The 26,987-nt window shown below is 32.2% G+C and overlaps 1 protein-coding gene across 1 annotated transcript in view; it reads right to left on the bottom strand.

The window, feature by feature from the left end:
• Window positions 1–414: 414 nt before the first annotated feature.
• Window positions 415–26,987, bottom strand: part of LOC134718867 (hepatoma-derived growth factor-related protein 2-like) — a 34,742-nt gene continuing 8,169 nt past the window's right edge. Inside the window, exons 5-20 of the mRNA XM_063581687.1 lie at window positions 26,221–26,277; window positions 25,514–25,621; window positions 24,349–24,550; window positions 23,544–23,625; window positions 22,920–23,009; window positions 21,519–21,663; window positions 20,122–20,484; window positions 19,585–19,676; window positions 18,487–18,519; window positions 17,991–18,064; window positions 13,151–13,227; window positions 12,558–12,659; window positions 10,616–10,729; window positions 9,678–9,756; window positions 5,860–6,638; window positions 415–5,021 (exon numbers count right to left, since the gene is read on the bottom strand). Coding sequence (XP_063437757.1) covers window positions 4,749–5,021; window positions 5,860–6,638; window positions 9,678–9,756; window positions 10,616–10,729; window positions 12,558–12,659; window positions 13,151–13,227; window positions 17,991–18,064; window positions 18,487–18,519; window positions 19,585–19,676; window positions 20,122–20,484; window positions 21,519–21,663; window positions 22,920–23,009; window positions 23,544–23,625; window positions 24,349–24,550; window positions 25,514–25,621; window positions 26,221–26,277 — 2,670 coding nt within the window. The 3' untranslated portion in view covers window positions 415–4,748. The remainder of the gene's footprint in view (window positions 5,022–5,859; window positions 6,639–9,677; window positions 9,757–10,615; window positions 10,730–12,557; window positions 12,660–13,150; window positions 13,228–17,990; window positions 18,065–18,486; window positions 18,520–19,584; window positions 19,677–20,121; window positions 20,485–21,518; window positions 21,664–22,919; window positions 23,010–23,543; window positions 23,626–24,348; window positions 24,551–25,513; window positions 25,622–26,220; window positions 26,278–26,987) is intronic.

Here is a 26,987-nt window from a genome sequence, read left to right as displayed (position 1 = left end):
TCAAAGTCAATAGACCATGAATCAGGAGGTGGGGCCAAATAATCTCCACGGAAATGAGATGTGCCAATACTTATACAACTGCATACCAAATATCTTTGACTTACCACTAGTGGTTGACCATAAATTAGACCTAATCACAATTACATTGTTGAAACTGCCAACGCCCGAAACAGCATGCCTATGTTGCTTTTTGACTTTGTCAAGCGAGACAATAAAAAGTGCTCACATTAACTCAAATCATTGCTATGCTCCAAGCAAAATATGGTGTCTTTATATTCTGTAGATAAATATCTGTCAGACAAACAGATGAAAAGATAGAAGGAGAAACATTGAAACCTATATAGCTGGGCATCTTTATTTGGTCTTTTGTAATTCATGACTTTTTTGCATATTGTAATAAGACTATGAAACTAATTTTGACTTTTAAAAAGATGCGACTTTATTTCATCAACATCTACAAATACAATGTCACTGACTGACACAGATAATAATATACAGCAATATGATCTACAACCAGTTCACATTCACATACATTCGTCCTTATGATTATGATACAACCAGTCATACAAAACTTTTAAATTTTAGAATCACATAACAGATGTGTATCAATATTATTGAAACATGACAAGTTTATTCTATATTAAAAATAAAGTGTTTTCAATGATCTTATATTGCAGAGTTTCATTACTAAATACCAGATGAACACTAAGATAATAAACAGTTGAAAGTTGATAACACAGAAGAATTATTGTGATTTTTGTGCTGAAAGAATTTAGCTTTTAAAGATTTTTTAAGATGTATCGAATTTGTTCCTTTTTTTCCTTTTTGAGGTTTGAAATTTAATGATCTGCTAGCAATCATTTCACATACAATATACATAATATACATTTTATGGCAGTTATATTTGTGACTTAACTCTTTAGAGTACATGTTATATAAACATTTGGACACTGTTATACCTCAATATTTTATTTAGAGAATACTGTAAAAGCAGAAATTTTCGTGAAGGATTTAATTTCGATGATTTTGTGGAAAGAACATAGCCAAGAAATTAAAAAACCCACCAATTTTTAACCTCCATAAACTTTCATTTCCGTTTAATGGAAACCAGGACATTAAATCCCCATGAAAACTTATGTAGATACAAAACCATGAAATTTTAACCCCACAAAAAATTAATGTTTCGACACTATATGATACATGCAGAATTCCTAACTCTAGATCAGTTAATATGGAAGTGTTCTGCCATTTTGGATTTCTATTGACCATTAAAAAACAGTACCCATTTTTACTGACAATAGCATATGTTCATGCAGAAATGTAATTCGCCGTTTCAGAATCTAATGCATTCTGAGTAAAATATTCAAAAGTGTACACCAAAACTTTGTAATTGGTTAAAAACCTTCTAAACAATTGAAATTCAACCAATGACGTAACCTTATTTTCATTTTGGTGTACGAACAATGATTTCCCATAGTCCACTAGTTCCTGAAAAGGTGAATTCAATGGTTTACACAACATAAAGTTGTCTTTTAAATGAAAATCAGTATATATGATTTATCTAATGAAGATGGTCTTAAAATTAAAAAAGATTGTTATTTAATTATGAAGATATTTTACAAGAAAATGATTTAAAATTTCATTCATAAGTTTGTTTGTTTTTATGAGAGGTACATCACTTGTGTACTTTATAATTAAAATAAGGAAAGCAAAGATATTTTTTCAAATAGAAAATTAATCAATATAAATTTGAATGAAACAGTCCCATGAACTGTATTCCTTAAAACAATATTCACTATCAAATGTACAGTCATACAGGTAACAAAAATAATGTTTAGAGCTAATTTTCTAATGCTTGTAGAGTAAAACTTTGGTTCACTTGCTTGCTTTGTTTAAATATACTTTTACCAAAGTTTTGGAATTGATATTGACATCTTCAAACCATATATATAGGAATAGTCAAACTTGTATGTATTCTACTGTAAATTCAGAAATCATTGGTCCATTTATTATTGTGATTTTGTCTTTTTGAATAAATGTGATTTTAATTTTTGTGATATTCAACAATATCCTGTTTAATTCATGTAAAAAAAATCAAGTTTTAATTATAGCGATTATAACCCTGATGATTTTTCGCCAGAATATCTGAATTTAGAGTATTTGAATTTGATTGGACATTGTCCCGAAATCAATTATACAATACACAAAGAAAGCAAACAAGCTAACCAAAGTTCTGCTCTACATGCATTGGGAAATTAGCTTGAATGAAATGTTTATGTACAAATGGGTGAAAATCTAACAATTTTGCTAACTAACTTCTGATAAAAGCAACAGTATGTTACTCTCAGACACATCACATTCTATTCAATGAGGCAATTTTGTAAGCAAGCACAAAATATTAAGTAACTTGAAGCAAAGACGTCCTATGGTCAATATATTGTGCTAGTTGTATGACACTCTATGCTCAATTTACAAAGTTATTCACAAAAATGCAATATAATTGTTATGTATGAAATCTTCTATCAAAAATTAAATTGATAAGAAACTCAATCACACCTTCATCAAAGTTATTTTCTTAGATTTACACATCATCTTCAGATACACAATTTGAATACATAATAACAAACAGATCCATAACTCATCTCAAGATGAGTTAGGCATGCAAATAAAATTCATTATTATAGTTAATAGCTCAATCATTTAAATGTGTATAGATATCTAGGACAACTTAAAGTAAAAAAAACAGGAATAGAATTCCAATGTCCCTCACATAGCACATATTTTATTTTTGTCCAAGGGCAATAACTACACTGTTCAGCAGTGCTTTTCACAATTTGTTAAACAGAGAACACTATATGGCTTTTTCAATATTAAATCCATACCAATCAAGACCCATGCAAATACCATCCCAAGAGTTCTACTCCAGGGATTACAATAGTTAACAGTTTAAACGGGTCCTATATTGGAAAAGTTTATTACATATACCCAATCATATCATTCAAGAAGATGTTTTTTTTTTAATTTCAGTGACATGACATCATTTAGATTAATGATCAGAATAAGCTTAGGGCTATTCCAGAAAAAAATGTATGGAGGAGTTGGAAGGCACATTATATTAATAATACATGGGTGATGGGTATCAGAGCAACTTTTCACACTATAATGCACTGTAAGTCTCAATTTCAATTGTCTGGATGGCAGGTGCTGACAAAAAGTGCCTTCCAACCCCCCATACATTTTTTTCTGGAATAGCCCTTATTCAATAAAGACTTGATACTGATGTATTGACTTCATATAGAGAGTGGCTTTAAGAAAGTTTGTCCTATTGTGACTGATATCTGATATCATGGATTGCTGATTCTACTAGATTGCCATTGATTGTATTACATACATATTTACTTGTATTTTCAACTTAGTCTATAATAGAACAAGAATGTGTCCCAAGTACACAGATGCCCCACTCGCACTATCATTTTCTATGTTCAGTGGACCAAGAAATTGGGGGAAAAACCTTAATTTGGCATTAAAATTTGAAAGATCTTATCATATATATATATATATATAGGGATCATGTGGACTAAGTTTCAAGTTGATTGGACTTCAACTTCATCATTAACTACCTCAACCAAAAACTTTAACCTGAAATGGGATGAACGGACGCACGAACAAACGAACTGACCCACAGACCAGAAAACATAATGCCCATTAACTATCCTAGATGGGGCATAAAAACAGTAATGTACCAAGCTAATTATAGATAATAAATAGAAAGAACTACCAACTCTCGGTTCTGAAGGTTACAATAAATTATTGAGTAGTAAGAGTGTAGCCCTTGGAACTGGATAGTACAATATAAAGGGCTTGTGAATCCCCTACCATTAATGTATCCATGGAATCATCAAAACAATATAAGAACTGCATACAGCTAGCTCTAAAAATTACAATACATTATTTAGAAGCATGAGTGTTTATAAAGGGCTTGTGACACCCTTATTCACATAAAAATAAACATCATCCCAGTGGTAGTCATACAGCAAGATATCACTCAATTTTTAAATACAATTAATTGTACACACACACACACATACATATCTATACTTTAACAATTTCTTAAACAACAATAATCACTTAAGTTAAACCATTGATTTTCTCATTTTCACTATCATTTAACACCTTTAAATTTTGAACACAATGGAAGAATTATGAAAGCTTTGATTTGGTCCATTATCATGATTATTGACAACTGTTATTCACGCTCATCACATTCTCCTCCCACAATTCATCATGCTTGAATCGTTATTGCCAATATTTTACAATAATGGCATTTGTTTAACGATTTAATCCCCTCAATATACAACAGATATAGTATACAGACATGACAGACAATTAATTAATGGTTTTCTAATATGAATCCATTTGCACCATTTGGATTATTCAGATCATTTTCTTTTCTTTCAAATCAATAACAAAGTTGTAAAACTTCAAGTAATTTAAAAAAAAATCTCTTTCATCACACACATTCTAATACATTCAAGAAAATTTCCACCAATCATCAATAAGCACTAAAATTATCCACCAATGAGATCTATCATGTTTTATCCTTTTCTGTCATTGTCTATCATCCTCCTAATATTATTCACTGCTGAAATTTCAGTTAATGATGACAAACACATCATATTAGCTTTCTTCAATTATTTACTGCACATATCTTGTTTTTATCCAATCAAAAGTCTTACAATCATTTACTACTACACACCAAGTAAATTATGCAGTTCATCATCTGACATTACTCCGTCTGACTCAGACTCATGACGTGGGGATTCCAGTACAGCTACAGGAGGCGGTACTGGGGCAGGTACGGGGGCGGGGACAGGTTTGGGTTCCTCCTCTTCTTTGACTGGTTTGATGGGTGACGAGTCCTTGTCAAACACCTCCTGTTCAGGATCATAGGCTGCTACAGCAGAAAAAGAATCCTGACTTTCTATAATGGCTTTAATTCTGGCATCTAAGTCTATTCTTTCCTGTAAAGAAGTATGAGAGTACTTATTATCTAAAATTTTTTTTTTTATGGTATTATGCAACAGAATGATTTGCTGTTACAAAATATTAGAAATTATTATAAATTAAGGAATGTATCTCCCTCATGCAAAGCTCGGATTCCTTTCACGGATTTGGATATACTTTTTTTACCTTTTGGATAATAGCTCTTCATCTTTTATATAAGCTTTGGATTTCAAATATTTTGGCCACATGCATCACTGAAGAGACATGTATTGTCGAAATGTGCATCTGGTGCAAGAAAATTGGTGCCGTTAATTGTATTGCACACGTAATGACTGGGAGTCCATAAAGTATTAACATAACATGATTTATGTATTTCTGTGTTCTGAGTGTTCTTGCATTTATTTGAACTGTCATGTTATATTGTCATTTTAGTAGTATTTTGGACATTGATACAAAGCAGGTGGTTTGGCTAGCCATAAAACCAGGTTAAACCCACGCTTTTTTTCTTCTTCGTAAAATGTATTGTACCAAGTCAGGAATATAGCAATTGGTATATAATAGGGTTTTTTTTGTATGTATATTGTTTTTGTGACACTTTGAACAGTGTTTCTGTCATTCTGTTGTTTTCCTCTTATAAATGATGTGCTTCCCTCCATTTTAGTTTGTAACCCAGGTTTGTTTTTTAACTTTTTTAACAGCAGTTATTTAAAATAGGGCAGGTGTAACTTTCGCAGCTAAAATTAACCTTCATGGTCCATGCAATATATTTATTTAAATTGACTATCTATGATCTGCAAATTGTCAAACAATATCACAAAGATATGACCTTCTTATTCCTTAGACAAATAGTAATACCTGATCTTCATTGTCCTCAACATCATCCACAAATTCTGGTTGTGCTTCATACTTGGCCACTTCCTGTGCAGCTTGCTGTAATGACTTGGATAAATCATCGCCGCCTTCATTATCTACATCCATGTCCTCTTCCTGGGATTTATTACCTCCCTTGGAATGATCGCCATCCCCTTCCTGGGAATTATTACCCTCCTCTTCCTGGGAATTATTCCCAGAGGAAAAAGGATTATAGTCAGTATCATTACTAGTCACTTTCACATTAGAATCTGTTTTAGAATTGCCATGGAAATTTTTGATGATTTCCAATTCCTCGTTGGTCATATCCACCTCATTATCCTCATCTTCAGTATCTTGTTTCTCGGAGTCAGTCTCACCAGTTTTTACCAGTTTCTCAGACTCTTTCTCACCAGTTTTAACCTCTTTTTCGGAGGCCTTATTTTCCAGTTTTGTGTCTTGATCAGACTGTTCATTTTCACTTTTCTTCAATTCTAATTGATCCAAGTCTCCAAGTCCAGGAATTTGTGTCTCTCCTAAACCAGGGATTTGCGTATCACTCTGTAGACTTGGAAGTGAAGGCCAGTCTGAGTGACTCTCTGCAGTCCGATTTGGTAATTTATTATTTGGTATATTTGCCGAATCTACTGTATCCTGCTTATTGTCTGCATTGTCAGTTTTATCATCAGATTTATCATTATTTATAACTGTTTGATCTAAAACACTTGTTTCCATCGTAGAATCTAAATTCAATGAAACATTGACATCTTCTATTGGTCCATTTTCTGAAAAGAGTAAAAGTATGAACAAAATAACTACAATCTGTTAATTTACCTAAAATTAAACATTTGTTTAAACAAAGGTATATTGATAGGTTTGATAAAAATCATTGTAAGGCCTAAAAAAAAAATGTTGTGTTTCCGGTCACCCGACCAACCGTCCTTCAGACCCCCGACTCAAAAGTTTTTAAAGCTGATGTGGGAAAAAAAATAATTTGTATACCTACCGACTGTTTTTTCTGAAAGAAAATAAAAAATTCTAAGTCCCTAGATCTTTTTATCGCCCCAAAAGAAAACAACGGTAATTTTAAACTCGAGGCTTATTTTTAGAATGTATTGGAAAGTGGAATCTTCTTGGCTAATTATATATGCGGGAGCATGTGCAGTAGCTATTTTCGTTTGTCAGTGTTTGAACATGGCAACACAACGCGTGCTATTCAATGTTCAACGCGGAAAGTGTGACCATTTCGCGGAGAAAAAAATATTTCTAAATTTTACAGAAAGTAACACCTTTTTTGACATTAGCAATGAAATTCATCCAATGTCTTACACACAAACCCGTAAACTCATTTAAGTAAGACGATACACCTGCACAATGTGACCTTTCACCTGGGAATATAGTTTTGTATACAAAATTCTTTCAGGTTTACACTTTCAGTATTAATGGTTACAACATGTACAATTTACAATTAAAAAATGTTAGGTCTTAATTTATTTACGTCGATAAGTTAAGAGTGAAACACAAAAAGTCGGAATACGAAAATTTTGATACTTTTTAATCACACATATTCAAAATGGCGCATCGTGGTTTACTTGTACTGTACACACGCGAATAACATTAAACGAAATTGATCTTGGGAAGATTTCACTAGGTTTCAACTTGACTATTATGGCTTTATCATTGAAGGGTTCATCTTTCATTGATATTCAGGATTCAGGTACACTGTTAAGATGCAATGAAACAAATTTTACCAAATCCGAAACAAAGCGGACATTGGATCAAAGACTGATTTTTATGCAAATTACTAAGTCAACACTAGATTGTTTATTTTATTTAAAAAAATACGTTTATTTTATTTAAAAATAATAACAAAGAGTTGTTTATAATACGCTTGGTTGATTATAATGATATACTATTTGATACGACTTATCAAAAGCATGCATTTATATTTAGAAAGATATAATTGCAAGTGCATTGCATATTGTGAATGTCACCGCATTCTTGATACTCAGTATAGTTTATTGTAAATGGAATAGATTATTATTTACGATCTTGTAACATTGTTATTACGCCAGTATAATATTTATATGTTTATAGTATAAGACTTTAATAAGACTGTGATATTGATAAATGTGATAACTATATGCTATTGTTATTGCAGGGTTATTTATTTCCTATGTTTACTTAATAAAGTGATGTCAAAGAACCCTAGACTTGTCGTTTATGGATACCCCGTAAAACATGACTATCACATAGTCAAGAATACTTTTATTTTTAAATAATACAAAGAGTTGTCAAGAATACATTATAACATTGACAACACATGATGTTTTTGTTTACTTGGCCAAACCTCGTTCAACATCGTATCCCAACTTGGGAAAAATTTTTCATGAAATCCTATAGTACTGCATAGTCCGCACCCCTTCCATCAATTTCATTCCCTGGGTAAAAAACTGCGGACTATACACCCATTTTTACGGTATACAGTAGAAACATGAAATAATCTTGAAAATTGTCAAATGGTCTTAAGAAATGAACGAAGTGTCCATGCATGCCTTTAAAGAAAACCGAGACAGCAATGAAGCATAATATTATAAAAAAAAAAAAAAAAAAAAAAAAAATCCCTACCTACCGTCCCTGCAAAATTTCAAGGGGGTGATCGGAAACACAACATTATTTTTTTTAGGCCTGATAAAAGCTATACTGGAAGATAACTCCAAACTTATATATTAGTTTGACAATAAAATCATGGATATTTAAGACCAGAAACTATATAAATATATAGAAGCAATAAATTCCAATATTGCACTAGTGCATTAAATCTTCAAAATTCATGATGTCATCAACGTCAAAATCTATGTTTAAACCAATTTATACTTTTAAATATTATATTGCTATACAATAAAAGGTTTATTGCATGAATATTGGGGAATATTGTCCCTCTTAGAACATATATTGCACTCACAAGCTCGTCCAATATAAAATTCTACACGGGACAATATTCCCCAATATTCATGCAATAACCCTATATTACTGCACTATGCATAATTTAAGTTATTTTCTTGACAAGGTTTGTTATAAACAAACACATCATTTTGTAATTGTATACATGAGTATTTTCAATTCTGTATAGGTAGGGTTTGAAAAAATTAAAGCTAAATGCATTGTTTTTTGTATATCAAATGCAGTGATAAAATAAAAATAGCGATACTATAAATGTTTTACTGGCATGAACGCAATCTTTAGGGCTATTCCATTTAAACATACATCAACCCCCAGGAAGGCACTATGACAATAGGGCAGCCACCCAGAGAAGCATTTTTACAAATTTTGAAGGATTGTCCTCATCAAAACTTTGAAAAGGGCACCCACCACTAGAAGTGGTTTCAAAATGCCTTCCTGGGGGTTGATCTATGTTTAAATGGAATAGCCCTTACCGAAATAAGGAGAAGCATTTAACATACAGGCAGACAGTGATAAAATAACTGGATAAACCAGGCTCAATGTTATAATGATTGACCTCCTAAATTCCACGTATTCTAGGGATCAGTACAATTAAGTAGATTTATGCTCTCTTGAGGCTTCTAATTTTTCTGATTGTTGTGAATAAGATTTTCTTAATTATAAACTGTAATTTTGATAGTTAAATGCAAATGATTAAATTAAAATAGCAGTAAACTATGCAAAAAATTTGAAGTCCATGAAGTAACAGAGAAACAAACAGGCAAACAAATAAAGAAACATTAAGACAAAAATGCCCCTCTACCACACAAGCCACACCACAGGGTGACTTTACCAGCTGCTAACCAATAACAAACATATACCTGAGGTCTGTTGTATCTCATTTTCTTTATTCTCTCTTTTCTTTTTTTCCAAGTTCACATCTTTATGCTTCTCTTTTATCTAGAATACATATTACAATGAATATAGGTCAATGAATATTATAATGGTCAGATGATGATGAAATGCATAATCTTTCTGAACAAACGATTTTGTTTCCAGCCAAACAAATATATATCCATGTTTCATGCCTAGACAGATAAAAATAGTGTCAGTAGTTCATGTAAGCTGATAAAATACCTTTTTTTTATGAAAAAAACACAAAAAACTCCTGAATATTTAGGTTTGTTATGGAGACAGGAACCTATATTTGATTTACCTTATGCACAGATTTAAACAATTTTCTATAGCTCCTTAATGTTAGCCAGAAAAAAACTAAGGAAAAGATTATATTTCAAAAATCTGAAAAGAAAGTCAGTAATCCTGTATAAATAATTTACCATAAAATATCACTCGGAACGTACTTCAGAATGATAGTGTGGGTTTTGCTCACTGTTGAAGGTTGTTTGTTGATCCATCAATGAATGCTAAATTTAGTTTAGTTTAAACATATTCATTTATAGTGGATTGGGAAACAAGTTTTGCAACTTATATCAATCCCTTTCCACTTTGCAGGTGCGAGTGCTGCATTAGCCTGCTCTTTTTTTGAAATCTACAACAGTGTCTTTGACGTGCAAGAGATATGGCTCCCTCTTAACATAGGTCAGCAATTTGTCGTTTTATGCAAAAAACTCAGTAGTTCTGTCCACAAAACATATTATGAATACAGTCTCAATAATTACCCACTGGTCAGATGACCCCAACTAGTAAAATGTTTTTCAACAAAGAAAGTATTTTCAAAAATATGTTTGGACATATGGTTGAGTATCTGTCATCAGACTTGTAGTTTGCAAAGATTTTGATCGTATAACAAATTACATACCACTACTGGTGTTGTTGAGCCGAAGTCTTCTCCTGACAGAAAGAAAGCTTTGAACTTGTGGTAAATTACTTCTGCCTTCTGTTTAATTCTCTCACTGCCTTTATACTTCCTCAACTATAAAGTCAACATTTCAGGTTAAAGTTCAACACAATTTAAATAAAAAATTTATAAAAGGCACAGAAAAATACTGAACCATTTGTTTTTCAAATGGTTAACATACCAAGTACAAATTGTTTACAAACAATGGCTTGTTTCCCCTTATAATCACTTACAATTTATAATAAGTGTAAAACATTCCCAGTGATCTGGAAGGTTTTTTTCACTATGGGCCCAGGGCCCCTCAAAAATAAATTCAATGGGCCATTTTAAAAAATAATGGGCCATGTTGTCAAATGAGGGGGCCATTTGAATTGACTTCTGTAAAAAAATAAAAAGTATCATTATTTTCCCATGTTTTGGAAAAGAGGTGTTGGTACAAATTTACCTAAAAATTATGATTTTAAATAATATTGTTCCTGTGATTCTGTAATTTCAATGAATATACAATAACTTCTTCCAAAAAGGACAATATTAAAGATAAACCTTTATTCACAATGTTTAAACTGTTACTGTTGACTTGTTTTCATGTTCATGTTTTTTTTAACATTAAATTTGGGTCTTCGTCGATACCATACTCATTCCAGACGTTCCGTATTAGAGGACATTTCAGGAACGTCCTGTGCACTTCTTGTATTATTATTATTGCTTCATCAAGATGCCAAGAATAACAGTAGAGAGTACCATTAATTGATAGAACAAAATAATAATTCGCTGAAGTCATGTTTACGAAATGTCAAAACGAGCCAAAGACCAAAAAATGACAAGGACATTTAAGCGCCTATAATGGAGACAAAAACTATATTCATAAAATGGCTTCAGGGGTTTTCAATCGAAATAATAGCAAGCTAAACTAAATCAAAAGATTATATATTAGAGTTAAATCTCGTCTGTAATAGCCAAATTTCACAAATGTAAAGTTGTTTATAAAAAATTATATCATTTAATTGCGTTTTTTGGGTTATCAGTTAAACCGCATGGTTCTATTATAACCATAGGAAAACACCCGAGACGTTAAACCGCATGGTTCTATTACCATAGGAAAACACCCGAGACGTCCTAAAAATATATAGGTGCTCCAATGATTGGAGGAACATTTTACAGTTGTTTCCACACGCATGTGGCACGGAACACGATCGGAAATCTATTTGACGATATCTAAACGTTTCGAAACGATGTGAAAAATATCGTGCGCCACGTGGGCGCTTACATTTGTCACTCTATGCGCCATTTCTGGTGAATATGCGCTATAGGCGCAGGGCGCACGTCCTTCCCGATCACTGCATTCCAACAAAATGAACAGATAAGCATATCAAATTTGAATTTTTATGATTGTTGCCACTTTTTTTATATGTAGCAGGAGTTTTCTTCGTCAAGACATTTCTACCTACACATTGAAGGGATTTTGTTGTAAAACAAGTGAAACTGCTAGATACTGCTCACTGATGATACCTTCTTCCAAATACTTGAGGGTCAACAGAAAGTTGTTGAGTGATGAAAAGCCACCAAACACAAAACAGTATAGCTGACTTATTTAAAACTCTGAAACCAAATTTCTGAAATCCTTGTTATGTACTTCCTAAAAAGATGTGACTTAAAATATTTATGGGACAAACCAACAGAGGGACAGTCAAAATAGGTAAAATAGAATAAGCTGGGGCATAATAAGTTTCCATACATTTTTTTGGTGAAACTCATCTTCAATTAAATTTCTTACTATATCTTTTCCCATATTGTTTTTTGTTTGTTTGTATAGAATTGTCCACTCAGATATGTCATAACTCTTTTTCAGTCAGACAAAGGGACACAACTATCACATTTATAGTGATATTACATTAAGTCTTACCATTTTTATTGTCTTTAAAATGTCTGGATTTTTCTTTAACATGATCTGATTGACAGGTAGAGCTTCTAAATCCTCCATTATAGCTATACACTTGTCTACGTCCTTCAAATATAAAATTACATATTAAATGGGAACTAATTGTTGAACTATTGAATTCAAAAACCAAATATATAATACTTACTTACAACAATATATTTCCATATTGTAAGTTTTTGGTAAACAATGAATCTGAAACTGCATCAAAATATATAGAATGCTGACATGAACCGTAATCACAAATTTCAAAAGATATTACTTCTAGTTGTGTTTTAGAGTCACTTTTAATCACCTATTTTGGGCTATTTTGTGGCTGCCTGTTTGTATTGGAGGAAGCTGGAGTGCTTGAGGACATCGCCCTTCATTTCGAGAAAAAATTAAAACATAAATAAAAGGGAGTTGTAGATTTGCTATTTTTTTATGTTTAAAACTTTTTGAATGCTTCACATTTGATGGAGAATTGTCTCATTGGCAAACCTTACCATTTCTATTTTTTTTCATTAAAAAACATATTTAGAGGTGTACTAAAATGTACCAATAACTAACAATATACATACAGTTGCTTCATGGTCTTTCTGTATACATTTCTTTATCTCTTTGTCCATCTGCATTAACTTAGTTTCTGTTTGTACAACTGTAAATGAAGAACAAAATAAAATTTTAGGAATTAAACAAGAATGTGTCCTAAGTACACGGATGCCCCACTCGCACTATCATTTTCCATGTTCAATGGACCATGAAATTGGGTAAAAAATCTAATTTGGCATTAAAATTAGAAAGATCATACCATATGGAACATGTGTACTAAGTTTCAAGTTGTTAGGTTTTCAACTTCATCAAAAACTACCAAAAACTTTAACCTGAAACTCCCACTTTCATTTTCTATGTTCAGTGGACCGTGAAATTGGGGTCAAAAGTCTAATTTGGCTTTAAAATTAGAAAGATCATATCATAAGCAACAAGTGCACTAAGTTTCACGTTGATTGGACTTCAGCTTCATCAAAAACTACCTTGACCAAAAACTTTAACCTGGAGAGGGACGAACAGACGAACGAACAGAGGCACAGACCAGAAAACATAATGACCCTCTACTATCGTAGGTGGGGCATAAAAATTGTTATCTCTTAATGTTCTTGTCTTTTGGGAAATAAGATATTCATGATGTTTGGTGGTGTTTCTCTTTTTTATTTTAGATTGTTCTGTTGATTTTTCCTCTTTTTCACTATTCATTTTGAGAACCTTTATAGCTTGCTGTTTGGTTTGAGCAGAGGATTCGAGTTGATAAATAATGTTTACTTTTATACATTATGACTTAGATGGAAAGTTGTCGCATTGGCACTCATACCACATCATCTTATTTCTAAGATCTTTTATACTCTCTATTGGAATCTATTAACATCAACAGCATGATATGTTGGTCTTCAGAACAGGGCTTCCAAAATTTTTCTGAGCCAGCCGGTGTCATATGGTATTTTGAACCCCCTAAAAATTGAACCCGGGGTCAAAGTACCATGCGGTAAAATGACCCCGGGGTCATTTTACCGCATGGTATTTTGACCCCGGGGTCATTTTTCACATATGGTATTTTGAACCCCCTAAAAATTGAACCCGGGTCAAAATACCATGCGGAAAAATTACCCCGGGGGTCAAAATACCATGCGGTAAAATGACCCCGGTTGACCCTGGGGCCATTTTTCACATATGGTATTTTGAACCCTCCTGCGGTATATTGAACCCCCCTGTTTTTGAGAAATAGTATTGCAGATAATCTAATTTACAATTTATTGGCTATTTTTTTTTTTTAATTAGAGGTTATGAGTAGGGGGTTCAATATACCGCAGGGGGGTCAAAATACCATGGCTATATAAAATTTTGCAAAATATCTTTTCCAGTATGCTAAATACATATGGGGGCTGCTTCATTTGTTCTATGTCGGGCTATGCCCGGTTCGCCCTATCACGTGACCGGGTTAAATATGGCTGAAAATAAAACGAGTGGAACCGGCTGATTTAAAGATGGCGACAGAAGTTCAAATTTATACTTTTTTGCTTTCTAAGCTAGGGAATTTAAAAGATGAACCTATTTTCAATAAATATATATTTTTAAGATGCAGACTTTTTTTCTGAGGCCTTATTCATCATAAAAACGTTTCTCCGAGATAATTTTATGAATTTGAAAATAAAATATAGCATGGCAATTTAATATCGTCGTAGTGGACTAATTTAGTATCATGTATCATACTAGTCTGATTGACGAAAATCAATATTCACCTTTTAAATTCCGATAATTTATCTAAAATTGCACTTTCTGTCATAATTTTATGACCGGCTGATTGCTTGCCGGTAAGTGTACACCGGCGAGAGCGGCGTATGCCTATTTGCGCCGGCGGCTGATTTTACAGCAAATGAAGCGACTGTACCTATACCGGAAGCGTCACCTGGGCTAAGCCGGGCTAAGCCGCTGTGGCAAATGAAGTACTACCATGAACTACTTATTGGAGTATTATAACTATGTTAAGGAGTTAGAACAGCTTGGATTTTTGAAATTCAAGGTGTATAGTAGGGGGTTCAATATACCGCAGGGGGGGGGGCAAATTACCATGGCTAAGTAAAATTTTCAAAATATCTTTTCCAGCATGTTGAATACATACAAATTACAATTTGGAGTATTATTACTATGTCAAGGAGTTAGAATAGCTTGAATTTTTGAATTTTTGAAATTGGTAGGGGGTTCAATATACCGCAGGGGGGTTCAAAATACCAAGGCTAAGTAAAATTTTCAAAATATCTTATCCAGTATGTTAAATACATACAAACTACTTGTAGGAGTATTATAACTATGTTAAGGAGTTTGAATAGCTAGATTTTTTTGAAATTTAAGGTCTATAGTAGGGGGTTCAATATACCGCAGGGGGGGCAAAATACCATGGAAATTATTTTTTTTCAAAACATTTTTTCCAGGATGTTAAATGCATACAAACTACTTATTGAAGTTTTATTACTATGTTAAGGAGTTAGAATAGCTAGAATTTTTGAAATTTAAGGTCTATAGTAAGGGGTTCAATATACCGCAGGGGGGTCAATATACCATGGAATTTTTTTTTTTTCAAAACATTTTTCCAGGATGTTAAATGCATACAAACTACTTATTGAAGTATTATTACTAAGTTAAGGAGTTAGAATAGCTAGAATTTTTTAATATTAAGGTCTATGGTAGGGGGTTCAATATACCGCAGGGGGGTCAAAATACCATGGAATTTTATTTTTTTCTTACATCTTTTCCAGCATTTTAAATACATACAAACTACTTATTGGAGTATTATTACTATGTTAAGGAGTATGAATTGCAAGAACTTTTGAAATTGAAGGTCTATGGTAGGGGGGTCAATATACCGCAGGGGGGTCAAAATACCATGGCTAAGTAAAATTTTCAAAATATCTTTTCCAGTATGTTAAATACATTATTGTACATTTAAATACTTGAAATGAACGTTAGATACAGGTATCGATGATACTTTTAGCATTTTTGAAGAAATGTAGGATGCATAATTGAATTTCTTACCTGTGCACATGCGCACACGTGTTCTTGTTCATACAACGTAGTGCTGACGATTTTTCATTTAAAACCTTTTTAAATGATTTATCAAATCATGTTTATGAATGTATTTATTATATATTTTAAATCAATTAGATACAAGCTGCTGAAATGTACGAAAATAATTGGGAATGGACCGATTAATTTATACGATGTCCGGTACTGAAAATAGTTTACCTGTCACCTGAACAGGTAGTTTTCAGCTGTCCAACAACTAATTAGCCTTGATTAAAATTAGAAAGTATTGAAGTAGGGGTTGTTTTGATAGTAATTAATCATCATGTCACTTTTATGACCGGAAATGTATGGCTGTTAAAGGCAAAATGTTGGGTCAAAAAGATCGTGAATTTATATGTTAAAATGACCGAAAAAGCCTTTGAAACAAAAAAGTAGATGACCGTTTCATGCTTTGCCCAGCCGGTCTTTTACCGGACATTATACAAATGACCGGCATATATGACCGTTTTGGAAGCCTTGCTTCAGAATTGATTTTTGATTTGGTGTCGAGGCACCTTCAGCATATGCATCAATTGCACAATTTTTTTTTATATATCCAACTGCCTATCATTTTAATTCAATATGTAACTGAATTGTATTTGTGTCAACCCTTACAAAGCTACTTTTGCATATTAAAGTACTATTTCTGTAGTCCTGGAAATTTACTTGTAATATTTAGTACTATTTCTTTATTTTAAAATTATTGTAATATTTAGGTACTTTTATTTTCCAACACTTGATATGTACTCAAAATATTGGTGCAACAAGTGAAATGCGAGCTACTGCTCACTGATGATACCCCCGCCGCAAGTGGATAATATAAATAGTGTAAAAATATGCGGTAAAAAGGAAGTTGTCCAGTGATGAATCTGAAAACGCATCACATGGTAAAGCTGACTTATATAAATCCTGAACCAAATTTCAGAAATCCTTGTATTGTAGTTCCTGAGAAAAATGTGACGAAAATTTTCAACTTTGCTATCATGTGTAAAATCATACAAGTGTTCGGTGAACAGAAAGTTGTCAAGTGATCAATCTGAAAACGCATCACACGGTATGGCTGACTTAGATAAACCCTCAAACAAAATTTCAGAAATCCTTGTATTGTAGTTCCTGAGAAAAATGCAACAAATATTCATGGGACGGACAGACAGACAGACTGACTGACAGACTGACTGACAGACTGACTGAAGGACAGACAGAGGTAAAACAGTATACCCCCCCTTTTTTAAAGCGGGGGTATAAAAATGATACCAACAATGATCAAAGTATATCATGTTTGAACATCATAGCTTCATGAGATTTGAAAAAGACAAATGTTTAAAATGCTGAAAATGTAACCGTGCAACCAAAAATCTGTAGTACTTAAATTTCAAGTACAAATCAAGTACTGTAAAATACAGGTACTTAAATATTACAATAATTCGTAAGTAACACAATAAAACTGAATATTAAAAGTAGATTTCTAGTACTACAGATTTGTGGTACATAAATAGTACCTATGCAAAATAGCTGTGCAGTACTCACAGAAAAAAATATCGTGTGGTGTGATAAACTTCCATACATTTTTCCTGGAAAACCTTCATTTTTCTTAATTTTAATGTGCTCATTTCAACAAATTTGGATTCATTATTTATCACAGAATAGCAGTTTCTTGCAGATTTCTTGAGTATGCACGAACCAGGAAATTCAATGTTCAATGAAATTCAAATTTTCTATTGTCTCATGCCATGAAATCAAATATCCACAACAGTACTAATTTCCTGTATTCCACAAAAGATGAAATCCACAGAACATTAAACTTACAGCTTATTTTATCTTTTTTCTTCTGTTCATATTTTTCTCGCTTTTTCCGTTCCTTTTCTTCCTCTTTTTCTCGACTACAATAGAAAATAATATAAACGACTTTCATATATTTGCCTTTCAAATGTGTGAGAGGTGTACCATGTGTACTGCAAAAAAAGTAAAATAATGAAAATACTGTACTCAAAACGGAAAGTCCTGTAAACTAGTTTTAATTCCCTCATTAATTGGAAATGCTTACTCTTGTAGTTAATGTATCATCTTATTTGCATTTTTTAGATCAATACTTGTATTAAAATAAATAATAGACCTTTTCAAACTATATCTTACCCTCAATGTTTTTGTTTGTTTAGTTCATTGACAAACTGGAGAATTGCATTGATTCTCAGAAGTCTCCCCCCCTTTAAATTTAGATTTTGAACAGCCCTTATTTAAGCCTTTATAATTCTTGTGCTACTAGAAAATATGTCTTGAATAAAGCTATTAAAACAATACTTACTATTTTCTTTCCTTTTCTTCTTCTTTTTCTCTCCTGTAATGAATGATTTGTTATATTTATTACAAGTCTGATGAATTCATCGAATAAATCAACTTTTGGATACATTAACATAATAAATACAATTAATTAAACATATGGCACAATACATTTTTGTTTGCTGAGACAACAAAACAACTAAATGATAAGTCTCATAAAACTATTATATCCTTATATATCATGTACTGTAGTACGCCGCTAGATTAACACTGACGTGGAAAGGTAACATATGGCCAGCGAAAGCTCTTTTTTTGAGAGCCCAGCTGGTCATGTGGTCTAGCGGGACGGCTGCAGTGCAGGCGATTTGGTGTCACGATATCACAGTAGCATGGGTTCGAATCCCGACGAGGGAAGAACCAAAAATTTGCGAAAGCAAATTTACAGATCTAACATTGTTGGGTTGATGTTTAAACGAGTTGTAATATACATGTATATATATTTTTTTTTAAATCAAAATCCCAGAAGTCTTCTTTTTATCCATACTCCATGTCTGCTTTGCCATTTTTCCAAAAGTGACTTCCCCATGTACAAATAAATCATCCAACTGACCTATTTGAACAGATTTATGTCAAATTCAAGTGGGCACTGTTAACAGTCTACTCACTTGGACACAGGTCCACCAGCCCATGCATGTTAAATTTATTTTAAAAGTCTACACAAGATTTTACACACAAAACATTAGTGTCTGGCCTGTGGCTGTAAATGCCAAGTTGGATGCCTGAATATATGAAACAGATTTAAAAGTAGGCTTATTTCTTTTTTTTAAATGTTTCACATTTTGTTTTAAGGACTTTTATGATTTTGCTCATTGTTAAAGGCAGAACAATAACCTGTAGATGTTTCTATCCTTATCCATCGGCCTCTGGTGGAAACTGTGTCTAATTGGCAATCATAACACGTCTCCACAACTTTATATCAATTCCTAGAACATGATCAATGAACTGATATTGCTACACTTGAACTATTAACGTCATAAAACAATTGTTTGAGCAGTGTTGAATCACATGTATCAAGACATTTAGGCTTTTGCTGTCAAAATTGTACAGGACCATCTGTGCTTACTGTTTTCTAACCCTCTCTATCCGTCGTTGTCTCTCTGCCTCCTTTTCAGCCTCTTGTGCCTCTTTATCTAATACCGAATGACTGTTCTCCTCCTACAATAAACCAGTAAATCTTTACATATAAAAAACAAGAATGTGTCCATAGTACATGGATGCCCCACTCACACTATCATTTTCTATGTTCAGTGGACCGTGAAATTGGGGTCAAAATTATAATTTGGAATTATAATTAGAAAAATCATATCATAGGGAACATGTGTACTAAGTTTCAAGTTGATGTAACTTTAACTTCATCAAAAACTACCTTCACCAAAAAGTTTAACCTGAACTTCGCACTATCATTTTCTATGTTCAGTGGACCATGAAATTGGCCAATTACTGTATAGAGTTGTTTTCTTATAAATAAGGCTGTTAGTTTTTGGGGTCAACTTTACAGAACGGCCTTTTCACATTTTTGAATGCTGTGCTGTTGCCTATAATTGCTTATATGTTCTTCATTTGATTTATTGGTGTAAATTTTCAGTGTCATTATACTTACATGAGAATTAACAGGTTTACTAGTATCAGAATGATCACTATGTTTAGAATTTTTAGAAATGTCATTATCACTTTCATCTTTGATCGTCTCTTCTTCTTCACGGTTTTCTTTTATAAATTCTTCTATTGTTTTACTTGGTTCTTTCTTTTTCACTTTACTTTCAGATTCATTATTTGATTTTTCTACATTGTCTTTTTTTAATTTGTCCTTATCATGTTTCGTATCTGTTTTGTCCTCTGAATCTTTCTTATCCATTTTTATATGGTCCTTTTTATCAGATTTTTTAGAATGTTTTGATACACTGTCTTTTGGAGAATGGGATTCTCTTCTTTCTTTGACTATTTCCGACTTGTCTTTGTTTTCCTATAAATATATAAAATAAAAATTAACGAATGAAAGCAAACTATTTGTTTATACTTAACATTTTTTTTTCAACACAAACACATGATTGGTAAGGAAGAAAAGTACTGAAAGTAATCACCTATCATTCAGATAGAAAAGACTTAACACAAATTACGATATTTGTAAAATAAGTTGGTTGGGGCTATTCCAGAAAAAAAATGTATGGGTTGGTCGGAAGGCACATTGTATTAATAATAAATGGGTGATGGGTATCAGAGCAACTTTTCACACTATAATTCTCAATTACAATTGTCCGGGTGGTGGGTGCTGACAAAAACTGCCTTCCAACCCCCCTACATTTTTTTCTGGAATAGCCCTTAATAGTATTTGAATAATCCCCAAAAGAGTGAGTTGTTGTCATATTGGCATTCATAATAGCTCCTGTAAATGGTTTTGGAATGTATTTATGTCTAATTGGAACTTTTGAGACAAATGTTTAAAAGCTGCATACAAATAATGTTAGGGCTATTCCAGAAAAAAATGTATGGGGGTTGGAAGGCAGTTTTTGTCAGCACCCGCCACCCCGACAATTGTAATTGAGAATTATAGTGTGAAAAGTTGCTCTGATACCCATCACCAATGTATTATAAATACAATGTGCCTTCCAACCCCCCCATACATTTTTTTCTGGAATAGCCCTTATCAGAAATTACAATGCAAATTTTCATTTTATAGAAACCTTCTCTGTTGCGAACTTGGCAATACCATTTCCACTTGTATTTGTAGTAATTGTATTTTTATCCATCTGATGAGTTAAGCCCTTTTCAACTGATTTTCTATAGTTCGTTCTAATGCTGTTATACCCCTGTCCCAGGTTAGGGGGGATTGGATCCCGCTAACATGTTTAACCCCGCCACATTCTCTACATATGTGCCTGTCAGGAGCCTGTAATTCAGTGGTTGTTGTTTGTTTAAGTGCTACATATTTGTTCTTCATTCAATTTTGTACATAAATTAGGACGTTAGTTTTCTCAATCAGCAAAAATTTACACTTACACCATCTTCATCAAAGAACTTTTTTCTCTTTCTTTCACGTTTAGGGGAAGTACCATCATCACTTTCCGATTCCTCTTTTTCAGCCTCAGCTTTTAATCTTTCTTCATGGATTTTACGGATTCTTTCTTCCTCTTCCTTGTGGGTACTAAAAATTAAATGATAATATATTTTTTAACCTCTATTTTATTAATTTGAAAATTCTTACTTTTATAAGGAACATGATGGACATCATTTTTAGTGCCTCAGTAGGCCATAACAAAAAAGTTCTAGACTGTTATCCCCTTCGCTGGATGAGATATTTTTTGTTGATTGGCCAAAAAAAAGTAAGTGTTTTGCAATATAAAGCAGTAATTTTAATACATTATAAGTTAATGTCAGAAAAATATAAACTTTTTTATATGAGGCTAAAATACTTGGGTTATATCGAGCCCTTCCCAGTTTGGTGCAGAATACAAAAAAGTTTATAATTTTATAACATGACCTGATATTGTTTTTATACTGCAACTTAAATAAAGACAATTTGGAAATTAGTATGGTGTTCATTATCACTGAACTAGTATATATTTGTTTAGGGGCCAGCTGAAGAATGCCTCCAGGTGCGGGAATTTCTCACTTCATTGAAGACCTGTTGGTGACCTTATGCTGTTGTTTTTTCTATGGTTGGGTTGTTGTCTCTTTGACACATTCCCCATTTCCATTCTCAATTTTATTTTTATTAGTAGCTATTGTAACACTTCTAATTTATTTTCATCCCTTAATGAACCCTTGATTATGGAAAAGGTGTTCAATTATGAAATTGACATTGCACAAAATAAAACTGTGTTACTATATTCAGGAAATATATACTACAAGTTGCAGTATAAATCTATGTATGTGATGTAAATTCTTTATTGTATTGTCAATATTCAACATAACTGTTTCATAAAAGGTACATGGGCCAATATAATGCAACTAATACCTCTTATAAGGACCTGTTATATATATTTTAAAGGTATTGAAGCCCCCCAAACTGTTTCTGAGGGTGGGGACTCTGTTTATGAAGATATTTCCATTGGTACCATGTATGTTTGAATTTAAGAGCTCATCTCAGAGAAAACCATGCAAAATGGTCCAGAAGCAAGGTTGTCCAAAATTTATATAACTTGGACAGTAAGTTGGTGTATGAATAAGCTTTCAAATGACAAAAAAAAAATTCTCAAAAATTTAAAGAAGTCCTTAAAATTATTTTTAAATTTTTCCATTTGACAACATGTTTGACAAATGTATTAGGCAAACAGTTTTAATGTTGATACAGAATAACCCTAACCCTAACCTCATCAAAAGTCTCATGAGTCTGGTGGTGTTTGTTATTTATGTATTTGAATAGTAAATACTGTATCCTAGACTGTAACATGTACAAACCGTTCTTCTGCCTCTTTTATTTTTCTTTCCATTTCTTTCTTTTTCTCTAAATCTCTCTTTTTCCAGCTGCTCAAACCGTCTTCAGAGTCACTTTAAAGAAATATGGAACAATTACAGAAAATCTACCAATATGAGATATGATTGATTGATTGCTTTATGTTCAGTGGCATACATGTACAATATGCTTTATGTTCAGTGGCATACATGTACAATATGCTTTATGTTCAGTGGCATACATGTACAATAGATGCTTTATGTTCAGTGGCATACATGTACAATAGATAAGTCTTTTAATAAAGGACTTTTAGGTAATGAGGACTTTTAGGTAATATGTCAGAGGAATTTTTACTGTCAATGGAAAATGACAGCATACTATAAACAGAAAGTCACTTATAGTACAATTTTTTTTATCTGAAGTGAAATTAAAATAGTTTTTCAGTCATAAGCCTTTCATAATCCATTTTGACTGACAAATATGACCTTATCTGGATGCTTGCCCATCAACCATAAAATTCTATTTTTATTCGTAAAACAATTGAATTTGCTTTCACCAGTTTTGATTTACAAAATATGAGTTGTTATATTCTCCCAAACATTTTCCATGATGATTATTCTATAATTTACCTGTCACTAGATAGACTGCTCATATCGCTGGATGCAGGTTTGGAAACACTTTTATTTTTTCCTCCAGTAGATGGTCTTGAACCTTAAATTTTAAAAATTACTATCATTCATTTCAACTTAACTTTTAAGTTTCCTACTTCATATTTATATTTGGAATACTAATCTTACATTTGTTCTTCGATTGAATGAGTTCAAAATATTCAAACGGTAATAGAATGTACCTAACTCAGCTGCAATCAACTTTTTTCATGAAATATTTTTTGGGTTAAAATTCAGATTTTTTTTTGTGTACATCAAGACCAACTGGTATAATGTGCAACCATACCTGAAATTAGCCATTATCTATATGTGTGTTTGTAAGATGAACAGACATGTTACATTTTTAATTAAATTCGTTGCATTCCAATATGATGTTTTGCATTTTCAGACCAGAACAAAATTCAAACTAGAACTGAAACATATCCTAATAAAACTGTATACAAAATCAAATCAATATCTTTAATGACAAAATAAGTGCAGAAAACTTATTTTTTTAATGAATTTTCTAAGTCAAAGGACCATAACTCTGCATAAAATTATCATCCTGAAACAAAAGTCAGACTTGATCTGTAACTTGTCATGATTAAACAATCAACCAAAACTCAAATCAATATCTTCAGGCATGAAGTAAAAAGTGTGGAAAACTGATATGCTGGACTGACAGATGGAGTGCAAACCTTTAAAATCAAGTCCCCTTCAACTTTGTCTGGAGAGGACTAATAAGCATTGTCATATCATAATATATTGCGACATCCTTGATTTATACCTTTGCTTTGTCGTTTCTGTGCTGGTTTGGCTGGTGTTTTCTTTTTCTTCTTTTCCTGTTTCTCCTCGGTGGGTTTTTCTTCCTCCACTTCCTCTTTATCACTTTCATCTGAATCAACTGATTTTCTTTTTGCTTTTGCCTTATTTGTCTTGCCTGGTGTTTTCTTCTTGCTTTTCTTTGCAGGTTCGTCCATTTCAAAATCCTAGAAAAAAAGATTGGCATCAATTTTTGCCTTGTTTACAGCCTCCGATCAAATCATTTTTTTTTGGTATTTAGTAAATATGAGAACTATTTATTTGTTATTTAAATAGTGACATATGATAACAATAGAACAGCTCATTTTAATAGACATATATATCAACAGGTCTTATTTAAATGTGCATATGAAGTTTTTCTAGCGATTCTTTTTGGACTGCAAATAGGTTATATCATGTCAGAACTTAGTTTAAGTTGGGTAAAATGCAACATGATAATCGTCACATTAATTAAACCTCACAATTTGATACATTTATTGCATTCAGTACTCCCAAAATTGCAATATTTTATTAAGTACCATGGTATTAAATGAGGGTTATAAAGAGTTATTCCTGTGCAATGTGTTTTCAATTTTTATTTCATACTTTTTTTTATATTGAATTTCATTATTCATTGTGTTTCATTGAAATGTTGATGTTTTTTTTTTAATTGTTAATCCATCATGAAATACCAATTTAAGGAAGTTTACTACTCCATTTCAAAATAAATAACTTTCCATAACACTAGTATATATTTATAGGGAATCAATGAAGGAATCATAAAAGCAAGAAATATATAGAGGTCAATGAGCTTGTTTTTTCGAGTTATAAGCCATTAAAATAATGGCGGGAAAATGATCTCTCTTGCTTTTTCATAGCTTTATCATTGACAAGTTAAAGTTCTCAAAAACTATTAAAAAACAAATAAGATTTTATAAGACTTTAACAAATGACTTATAATTATACATGTAAAACATTTATTAAAAGAAAAATGGGGGTCAATGGGCAAATTTTTTTAAGACATCTAAATGGATAAATCAGAGGATTTCGAAAATCTGACAAAAAATCCAAAACATGACAATCGAACATCCTCAATATTGTTTGTACACAACCCCCTAGTGTGACTCTCTCAAATTAAGTTGTGTGTTTACCTCATCCTCTTCATCATCATTATCAGGTGATTCTTCGTCCTCTTCTTCTTCATCTGCAACCTCTTCATCAGAACCTTCGTCTTTTCTCGCTTTCTTTGCAGGTTTACCCTAGATAAAGAGATAAGTAGAAAAATAACAAGAAAACAAACACAAAGTAATGATGTGAAAATTACTGACAATTATATACAGTCTTCATAAATCGTGTCTCTTGTTTTCGTGCTTGAATTGATTCACAATGTTGTCAGATTTACCAGATAACAAACAAAACATATAGATTTGTTAATATCACCCTTATGAGTTTGACTGTCCCTCTGGTATCTTTTGCCCCTTTTTTACTGCAGTAAATGCAGTATTAAGCACTTAGTTTCTTGTTTTACACTACTCTACCTTTTATAGAAAACTTCATGCATGGTACATGTGGTATGGGCTTGCTCAACAATAGCTCTATGATGATTCATGACAATTTTTGTAAAGTGCTATATTTTGACAATTCCATATATTTTAAGAAAACTGCTAAATGAAATATTTCTGTTTTTTAGGCCAATACTTGTATTTTTAACATAAACTGCTGTTATGATCTTATATGCAAACAAAAAATTTGAAATCATATTTTAATAATCATGGTTGACTGTCACATGAATTCTTAGTATGTCTTATCCATATTTTCTACCTATATTTTAAAGTAAGAACTTTAAAGTGACACTTACCCCTGATGTAGACTTCTTTCTTTTATGCGATTCTTTTTTCTTCTGTGTCTGGGGTGTCTGTAGAAAATGAAAATAGAAATCAATTTTATGTTATATAATAAACATACTTATTCATATCTATAGTGCATTCTTTAACGCTTATTGTCAGTTTTCCAAATCAGGTAGCATTTCCCTCCATTAAAAATGTCGACATTTTTAACCCTTATCTCTTAATTTTTCTAATGATATGATCCTGGTAATTAATTAAGACTTTTTATTATTTTAAGGATTTTGTGTTTCTTAGTACAAATACATGAAATAGAGCCTCATTCATGTTTACTTTGATTTCTTCAGGAGATTTGATAAGCCAGAAGCTATCCTGATACATGTGATACATTCCCAGAGTTTAGCAAAAATAGGAAATGGTATATGTCAGATGAATTACAAAAGTTCTTAGTCCATGGTCTAATATGGGAATTAGTAAGTCAAGAGGTGCTTCTTCAAATATACTCTTGAGCATTTTTCTCAGTTCTGTTTTGTTACTATAATGTTATATTGTGCCTCTCATATTTTATTAAAGGAATGACTGTAATATTTTTTCTTTCTATGAAGAAATAACATAAAAAATTTGGTGCACACTGAAAAACGCGCGTAGACAGAAAAAATATTAGTCATTTTTTATGATTTAATACTAAATTCCATTTTAAATCGTAGAAAACCATGAAAAAACATTGATGGTGTCACGTTCACATGACTAAATTATGTCTATGGGCTCATAACAAAATAAT

The sequence above is a fragment of the Mytilus trossulus genome, chromosome 5 (genome assembly GCF_036588685.1).
Source record: "Mytilus trossulus isolate FHL-02 chromosome 5, PNRI_Mtr1.1.1.hap1, whole genome shotgun sequence".
NCBI lineage: Eukaryota > Metazoa > Mollusca > Bivalvia > Mytilida > Mytilidae > Mytilus > Mytilus trossulus.
Note: the sequence above shows the minus strand (reverse complement) of the source record. Positions and strands in the feature narration are given on the sequence as shown.